Source organism: Lagopus muta, chromosome 14 (genome assembly GCF_023343835.1).
Source record: "Lagopus muta isolate bLagMut1 chromosome 14, bLagMut1 primary, whole genome shotgun sequence".
Classification (NCBI taxonomy): domain Eukaryota; kingdom Metazoa; phylum Chordata; class Aves; order Galliformes; family Phasianidae; genus Lagopus; species Lagopus muta.
Window position 1 is genome coordinate 12,863,868 of NC_064446.1, and position 9,046 is coordinate 12,872,913.

Genomic DNA, 9,046 nt, shown 5'->3' on the forward strand with positions numbered 1-9,046 from the left:
CAGGGGAATCCTCCCTGTTGTGCAATGCTGAAGCTCTCCAAGGATGCTCCCAGCTCTTGAGACATCTCAGAGCGAGACCGGGCAAGTGACTGCCGTCAGTTCCCAGCAGTGAGAGGAGTGACTACAGGCCCTGAGCACTTTTTCCATGTGTGGAGCTTGTGATGCATTAATCACCCCTAGAGCAGCATTGCTGCTGGCTGCAATCGTCCTGACCTGAACCTTAGAGCTCTCGTTTCTTCCTCTCCCTTCTCTTCTTCCTCCTTCCCAGCTGCTCCCTTCTCCTGCCTCCAACAATCCCAGCAGGGCTGCTCTGACAGCACCATTTACACATGTTAGGTGTTAGGAAAATCTGACACAGGGAGCCAGGGGGGTCATTCTGCCTAGAGGTGTTCAAGGGGTATGGAGATGTGGCACTGAAGGATGCAGTCATGGTGGGATGGGTTGGGGTTGGATCATAGAGGTGAGTGGGGACACCTCCTTTCTGAGCAGCACCCTTTCATCAAGTCCAGTTGTTTTCTACAAAGAGGGAATTATTCAAAGCTGAGGAATTCAGGGGAGAGCAGAGAGGCGTGCAGGAGGAGAGCGGTGCAAAGGAGCGAGGGGAAGGGAGGAGAGGAGCAGCAGAAGGAAAGAAAGATGAACTGATGAACCCCCGGGGCTTAATCAAACCTTGCTGAAGGGTTGCAGGGAAAGGCACAGCCAAGTGCCAAACGTCCCCACTTCTGTGCCCTAGCATGCCTGATGTGGGGTGGGGGGGAGTGTCTGGGGCAGAGAATGTGTGGACGGCCCAGGGAGGAGATGTGGAGGAGGAGAGCCCAAGGAAAGGGGTGTGCAGGGGAGGGGATGTAGAGGGGCTAAGAGAGCAGAGCCCCGGGGGGGAGGGTGTGAGGATGGTGGAGGGACCTGGCAAAGGGAAGTCTGGGGGAGGGGGGAGTGAGTGGGGGGCCCACAGAGGGAAGGGAGGGCATGGTGGAGGGGGCTCAGAGGGAAGGGGACAGGGGGCCCTACAGAGGGGAGCCTTCTGGCTCAGCTGCTCCTGGGAGCTAAAGCTCTGCAGAGCCGTCCCAAAGCCCACACTCAGCCCTTGCCATAGCAGCCCTGCGGTCCTGAAGTCAGACATGGGGTGTGCATGGGTTGAGGGGAAACATGCTGGGTTGCACTGTGTGTTGGGAGCCCTCTGTTCCCATCCACACAAGGGACATAATGGTGCCAAACTGCTCACCTGGATCTGTGTTCTGTGAACAGTGTGAGCTTCCAAACTCCCTGTCCTGTGCCAAGTCCTGCCCTAAGGAAAATCGAGGAGAGAGGTGTGTGCCATGCACAGTGCTGTCCTGATCCCTCATGGATGCAGACCCTGCAAAAGGAATTATACAGGAGCTCTCCCAAAACTCCCCCAAAGCACTGAGGCAACAATGTGGCCCCTTGTCCCAGTACCTACACCTAGATCAGCACTTTTGTATGGGCATGGACATCTGTTTTACACCAAACCCTGCCCCGGGCTGTCTGTGACCATGGCACTCCCAGTCCCTCTCTACCTCAGTTTCCCCACTTATAAAATGGGTGCAGCAGTCCCCATCCCATAATACATACATATTCCTAATTATCGGCATGCCCTGCAGCGGCCTGCTTCACCACTGGAGACGTCCCGACAAGTTTCTGCAGCTCTCCTTTCTTTGCCCGTGCGCTATCTGCACGGGGCTGGACGGGTGCCGTGGGGCTGCGGGTCGGGGCTGTGCATCGCAGCGCAGGGGCCGTGCTGCAGAGAGGCGGGCAGCCCCGCTTAGGACCCTGCACGCTTTGGGTTTTCCCAGCTTTTTCCTGGAGTCGCTGAGCGAGCGGGGAGGGGCCGAACTTGCGGCTCCCCATAAACCTGGACGCTGCGCCCACGGTCCGGGCAGCTGTGCGGACTCGCGGTGTCCCTCGGAGGCTGCGTCCCCGTGTCCTCCTCACCCCCCGCGTGGCTCTGCGCAGCCCTCCTGCCCAACCCACAGCGCTGAGTTTCCAGACTGAGACTTTGGGAGAAGAGAGAAGAAGAAAAAAAATAAAAAAAGAAAAGAGGAAAAAAAGAGGGAAAAAAAAAGCCATGGTGGTGTGGGCTGGTCGAGAAATTCTTCGGGAGAAGACGGTGAGAAAAGGACACAGCGGCTGTTTCCCAAAGGGTGAGGAAGGGAGCGCGGCACCGCTGGGCTTGAACTTTAGCACCCTCTTCTGCGGGAGTGTAAGTAAAAAGATCGGCTCATCCTGAGCCAGAACGGCGCTGGGGCGGAGGAGAAGGCGGCCGCTCACTGCGGAGTGGGTTTTCTGTGCTGCTTTGGAAAGAAATAACAGGGGGAAAAAAAAAAAAAAAAGAAAAAAAGAAAAAAAAGAGACGCGTTGAGAAGCCAAAGAGTGCTTGTAGCACTCCGAGTTGCTTTGGGGCTGTTCCTAATCACCGCGTGAGGAAAGGAAAGCCGTGCATGTGGGTTTGATTGGAGCGGCGCGATGCTTGTTTTCTTTTGACCGATCGCAACCCAGCCCCGCCGCTCCGGGCTCTTTGTGTGCGTGTGAGCGTGCCTCGATGGGAGCTCGTCCCGCTCCACTCCCACCCGCCATCCCCTAAGCTGGGGGCTGTCCGAGGAGGGGACATCCCCACGTGTGGCTGCGATGCCGGGGCTGTAGGTCGCTCTGTGGGCAGCACGCACCACTCTGGGATGGCTGTGTACGCCCTCACCGGCTTCTCGCTGGTCAGCCTGCTCAGCTTTGGCTATTTATCCTGGGACTGGATGAAGCCTGGCTTGGTGGCCGACGTGGCTACGAGCCCCATGGAGAAATCGCTGCCTCCCGCCTTCACCCGCCCGCCGCACATCATCTTCATCCTGACCGACGACCAGGGCTACCATGACGTCGGGTACCACGGCTCTGACATCCAGACGCCCACCTTGGACAGGTTGGCAGCCGAGGGCGTGAAGCTGGAGAACTACTACATCCAGCCCATCTGCACGCCGTCCCGCAGCCAGCTGATCACCGGCCGGTAAGCCCCCATTGCTCCTTCCTATACGGACCTCTCCTCTCCCATAGCTCTGCAAGGCGCACGCCCCGCTCATCGCAAGGCACGTATCCCCATATGTTGGTAGATACTTCATCGCTGCTGGAGTTGGACTCATGATGGATCCCTTCCAACTTGGGTTATTCTATGATTTTGTGCTGGAGATCCTCTAGAGAAAAGAGCCTTCCTGGCCCTGTTGGGTAAAGAGTTGATTTGTGCGTGGTTTTGTAATAGCACGTGGCAGGTCACCAGCAGTGAAAATGTTGCTCCTAACAACCAAAAGTCACTTTGAGAAAAGGCAGTCCCTGCCCATGAGGTCCTCTGGTGGTGGGGCGAGGTGTCTCCACTTGGACGACACTGCAGACTTTGGGTTGGTTTCTTCTCACGTGGGAATTGGCTGCTGGGCTGTCAGGTGGAAGGATGCTCCCTTGCACTGCCAGCTCTGCCTTAGGCTGTGCTTTTCCTGCTGCTCACTCAGTCTGCGCTGAGCAGGGCAGGGTGGGTGGAAGGTTTCTCCATCCCATTGGGCACATCCTGGTTTCCTGATCATGAGCCTTTTAGCCTCCTGGGAACTGATGGGGCTTTCCCATCAGTAAGTAAGACTGCGGTGACCAGTAAGACTTACTGGAGTAAGACTGGGATGATTTCCCTGCCCTGCTATGATTTCCCAGCATTTTCTGTAAGAGACATTTAATCAGCATCCCTCGATGTGGTGGCTATGGATGTGGTCACCTACTGCCTGGGGTGGTGGAGCTCAGTGGGGTGCAGACAAAACCCTCTCCTCTCTCCTGATGGCTCCAGAGGCAGCTCAGGCATCTCTGGGGGTGTGCAAAAGAGGATGAGGATACATCTGCACTCAGGCCTCAAGTTGCACCAGGGAAGATTCAGGTTGGCTATTAGGAAAAATTTCTTCTCAGAAAGAGCAGTGATGCAGTGTTACAGCAGCCCGGGAGTGGGGGGAATCACCTTCCCTGGAGGTGTTTGAGAACCGTGGAGCTGAGGGACGTGGTGGGGGGAGGTGTCAGTGGGCATGGTGGGGGTGGTGGGTTGACAGTTGGACATCTTTGAGCACTATTCCAACCATACAGTTCCATGGGGAAAAGCAAGAGCACATGGAGCCACCTCCTTCCTGAGCCAGCGCCCTTCTGTGATTCTATGATAAGGAGCTCTCTGTATCTGGCACAGAGTTGCTCCATGGCTGCGTGACACAGAGAGCTGCACATTACTGGGGTCTCCAGAACACAAACTGCCGCCATGTCCCACCCAGCATTACTCTCATCACCACTGATTTGGCTCTTTCCTGCAGGTACCAGATCCACACAGGGCTGCAGCACTCCATCATCCGCCCCCGGCAGCCCAACTGCCTGCCCCTCGACCAGGTCACCCTGCCCCAGAAGCTGCAGGAAGCCGGTTACTCCACGCACATGGTGGGCAAGTGGCACCTCGGCTTCTACAAGAAGGAGTGCCTGCCCACCCGCAGGGGCTTCGACACCTTCCTGGGCTCCCTGACGGGCAACGTGGACTACTACACCTACGACAACTGCGACGGGCCGGGCGTCTGCGGCTATGACCTGCACGAAGGGGAGAACGTGGCGTGGGACCAGAGCGGGAAGTACTCCACCTTCCTCTACGCCCAGCGTGTCAGCAAGATCCTGGCATCCCACAGCCCCAAGGAGCCCATCTTCATCTACGTGGCCTTCCAGGCAGTGCACACTCCGCTGCAGTCACCCAAGGAGTACATCTACCGCTACCGCTCCATGGGCAATGTCGCTCGCCGCAAGTACGCGGCCATGGTGACGTGCATGGATGAGGCAGTGAAGAACATCACCTGGGCCCTCAAGAAGTATGGTTATTATGACAACAGTGTGATTGTCTTCTCCACGGACAATGGTGGGCAGACGTTCTCTGGGGGAAGCAACTGGCCGCTACGGGGCCGCAAAGGGACGTACTGGGAAGGGGGTGTGCGTGGCATCGGTTTTGTCCACAGTCCTTTGATCAAGCGCAAGCGACGGACCAGCTGGGCACTGGTGCACATCACAGACTGGTACCCGACCCTGGTGAGTCTGGCCAGGGGCAACCTGAGCAACGTCCCAGGCCTGGATGGCTACAACGTCTGGCCTGCCATCAGTGAGGGGAAGGAGTCACCGCGAACTGAAATCCTGCATAACATTGACCCCCTCTACAACCACGCCAAGTACGGCTCCTTGGAGGATGGCTTCGGTATCTGGAACACGGCCGTGCAGGCCTCCATCCGCGTCGGGGAGTGGAAGCTCCTCACCGGGGACCCCGGTTACAGCGACTGGATCCCCCCGCAGACGCTGACCAACTTCCCGGGCAGCTGGTGGAACCTGGAGCGGCTGACCGACGGCTTGAGAAAATCTGTGTGGCTTTTCAACATCACCGCAGACCCCTACGAGCGCTATGACCTCTCGGAGCAGCGCCCCGACATCGTCCGAGCTTTGCTGACCCGTCTGGTGCACTACAACCGGACAGCCATCCCAGTGCGCTACCCTGCTGAGAACCCCCGTGCCCACCCCGACTTCAATGGAGGTGCCTGGGGGCCTTGGGCCAGCGAGGACGAGGTGGAGGAGTGGGAAGGTGGTGGTGGGGACCCCCCCAAGGGTCGGGGCAAGAAGAAGAAGTGTAAGATCTGCAAACTGCGCTCTTTCTTCCGCAAGCTGAACACCAGGCTCATGTCCAACCGCATCTGAGCGGAGGGTCCCCAGCGCCGACGCAGCCTGGCCAGGGTGGAGATAGAGATGGCAGTGCTATGGGGTGGGATGGAGGGAGAGCGATGGACGGGGGTTCACCGCGAACACTTCTGCACTTGGCCGGACCAGCAACCACAGATTGGGCGGACAGACCAGCAGGGATGGGCAGTGCGGGTTCATGGCTGTGCTCAGCCCCTTCAGAGTCAGACGCTTCTTCTTGAGAACCATGCAGACTGTGAGCTCTGGCCGTGGCAGCAGCACAAGGGTGGGGGTGCGGGGCGTCAGGCCAGCCTCAGTCACTGTGGCTGCATTTTTTGCCTTGGTGTTTCTCTGTAGATACATGTTGCTGACTTGCTACATGCTGCTGAGAAGCTGCTTGGTTTGCTCTTGATCTAGGAACTCGAGGGCTTCCCCAAACCCAAGACAATGGCATTTCCCCTTTATACTTCCCTATAGAAGGATGGCTTCCTGACTCAGCCTTGCTGTGATGAGGTCCTCACCTTTGGCCATGGCTTCTCCTCTCCACTGGCTCGGGGAGGCCAGGAGCAGCCCTGGAGCTGTGCCTGCAAGGACATGGTTGGAAGCAGTGCCTTGATGCACGCAGAGGACAAACGCTTCTGGACAGCCCTATGCATGGGAGGCAGCTTTGTCCCAAAGGTCCCCAGTAGTTCATCCCCAGCTCTGCCTGGTCGGATCCCACAGCTGCACAGCTGGAGGCACCCCTAAGTTCCTCTCTGTGCATCCTACAGCCAAGCCCAGGACAGACGAAAGACCTCAGGAAGATCTCATAGATCTGCTCCATCACCGCAGGACACGGAGCCCCGGGGTCATGGAGAGGGGCATCCCTTCACCCTCCCTTCACCATCCCTTCACCCTCCCCTTTCCTGCAGGTGGGCAGGATGTGCCACCACATCCCCTGGCCACGGACACAGCGCTGTGCCCCCGCGCTCCCCGCGGACATGCGCTCCGACGGGAGCTGGCGCAGATGAAAGAGGGTAAATAGCTTTAAAAGCATTTTGGATGCACGGTGCATTTCCATTTACACAATGTGTTTTACATTTCTCCCCACAGGTTTCTCTTGGTGCAGCGCGTGTAGGCGAAGGCCCTGCTGTGAATTTTGAAAATAGTTATTTTTGTCTCTGGAAAATGAGGCCCGTTAGGACTTGTCAGCTCTTGGATGAGCAGTGTGGGCTTTTTTTTTTTTTTTCTTCCTTTTTTTTTTTTTCCCCCCTCTTTTTCCTTTGCAAAATAACATTCATTTAAAATCTGTCATTGAAAGATGTGACAATTGGCAGCGTGCACACTGAATACCTTTCAGTGCGCTTTCAAGCCCTGTGTGTGAGAGGGACGGGGACGGGAAGAGAATGCAATGACACGTTTGTATTTTTTTTTTTTTCTACTCTTAGCTGGATTATTTGAGGGAATTGGGATTTTCTGTAGAAGTAAAGAAAAAAAAAAAGCTGACAGCAAGGCATCCTGCAGGAGAGCCTCTTCTTGTAGAGGTGGGAAGGAGTTCGCAATGCTGGGGCTTGGCTGTTGGCGCAGCTGGCCCTGCTGCTCCATCCATCCACCACCACACTGCTGGCCCAAGGGCACCCGATGCCCTCCAGGACAGGACCCATAGGGCACTCAGCTCCTCGCCATCCCTAATGTCCCATCTCCATCCCTGGCTCATCCAGTAATGCGCTCTGTTGCTGCCTTTTGGCCAAGCCTCTTGGCAAGTGGTTGCCAAATTTAAGGCAGGAGGAGGATGCTGAGAATCACACAATCATTAAGGTTGAAAAAGAGTTCTGAGATCATCACATCTAACATGAGATCAACACATCTAACCCTGTCACCCTTACTGCCCAGTAAGCCTTGGTCCCTCAGTGCCCCATCTACGCATCAGCATTTGGACTGAGACTCACCTGAGGTTCTGGGGTGGGCAGAAGGAGTGGGGCTGGCTGTGGGGCGGTGGCAAGGCGTGTGGAACAGTTTTCATTTGCGTATTTATATAAACATTTCCAAGTTTAGTCCTTCCTTTATTTCATTTTTTTAATTATTTTTTCAAAAATGGAAATTTCCATGGAAGCACGTTTGATGTTTCTCCAAACGGTTTCAATAATATCTCATTGAAAATGCTCGTCTTGTCTCATCTCCAGCTCTGATCTCTGGGGCCAGTGCTGGTTTTGCACAGTCAGTCTAGCCGGAGTTTGGGGTCTGAATTCTCTCTTAAATAAATAAATAAATGAAAAAGCATTCTGAATTCTAGAAGGAAGAAAAAAAATGATGGAAAAAAAAAAAAAGAAAAAAGCGTTAGTTCCTGAAAAGAGAAAGAGTGGGCAGAGGTGTCTCTGGGTGCTGGGGAACGCAGAGCCTGTCCCCTGTCCCACCGCTGCTCGTGAATGGTCCCAGTTGGCTTGGATCCAGCAGTGCAGCTCTGCAACAAGGAGGGAGAAGCAGCTATGTGCCAAAATCCTGTGTTTTCACGCCATTCATCCCCCCCTGGGAGAGCTCATGGGCTCCAGGTGGGAAAGGGTTAACGTAGCTGATGGGCGAGACGCTGCTGAAGTGGCTTTGGAGAGCTCTTCGCCTTGCTGTGATGCTGCAGCACAGAGATCTGTTTACATAGGGATGCCAAGAGCTCAGTGTCCCACTCTTGGGAGAGTGCTGTGAGCCCCGGGCTGGGAAGTAGGGCAAAATACGGCTCTGTGGAGGGATGGGCAGGGGATGGAATGGGATACGGCTGAGGGTTGGCATAGGGAAGGGGATGGAAATGGGTTTGAGGTTGGGAGTGGGGATGAAGATGGTGGTGACAGGATGGAGATGGTGTTAGAAATGGGATGGAGTAGGATGGAGTAGAACAGAGACGTGAGTGGAAGGAGATGGGAATGGAGATAGGATTGGAGATGGGATGGGAATGGAGGTGGGGAAGAGATGAGGATGGATGGAGATTGGAACTGGAATGAGGACGGGAAAGGGGATGTGATGGGATAGAGATGGCATTAGAGATGGGATGGAATAGGCATGAGGGTCGAGGTGGGAAGGAGACAGCTATGGAGATGCTGATGAAGATGTGGTGCTGATGAAGATGCAAGCAGCAGGAAAGAGAATGGACGTCTCCCAGCAAACTGCCACCTGGGAGGACAGCAGGGCACCCTGGGCACCTCTTTCTAGAGAGAAGCACAGACAAGGGGCTGACTCTCACTGCAGAACCTGGCATGAGGGAAAAGGTGGCCCTGGGCCCTCCCATCACACCAAAAGCAGTTTCTGTGTTGCTGCTGGCCCACAGACCGTTTGCCATTTGCAAACACAACCTTAAATGTAAAAA

The 9,046-nt window shown here is 55.6% G+C and overlaps 1 protein-coding gene across 1 annotated transcript; it reads left to right on the forward strand.

Annotated features, from left to right (window-relative positions):
• The first annotated feature begins 2,350 nt into the window (after nt 1–2,350).
• ARSI (arylsulfatase family member I) lies at nt 2,351–7,926 on the forward strand. Its single transcript, XM_048960486.1, has 2 exons — nt 2,351–3,010; nt 4,332–7,926. Exons 1-2 carry the CDS (start codon nt 2,691–2,693, stop codon nt 5,734–5,736), a joined length of 1,725 nt encoding a protein of 574 aa, XP_048816443.1. The 5' UTR covers nt 2,351–2,690; the 3' UTR covers nt 5,737–7,926.
• Nucleotides 7,927–9,046: the final 1,120 nt, after the last annotated feature.

Coding starts and splice junctions, on each gene's coding strand:
- ARSI (XM_048960486.1), top strand. CDS start 2,691: ATGGCTGTGTACGCCCTCACCGGCTTCTCGCTGGTCAGCCTGCTCAGC. Junction 3,011..4,331: donor AGCCAGCTGATCACCGGCCG/GTAAGCCCCCAT, acceptor TCTTTCCTGCAG/GTACCAGATCCACACAGGGC.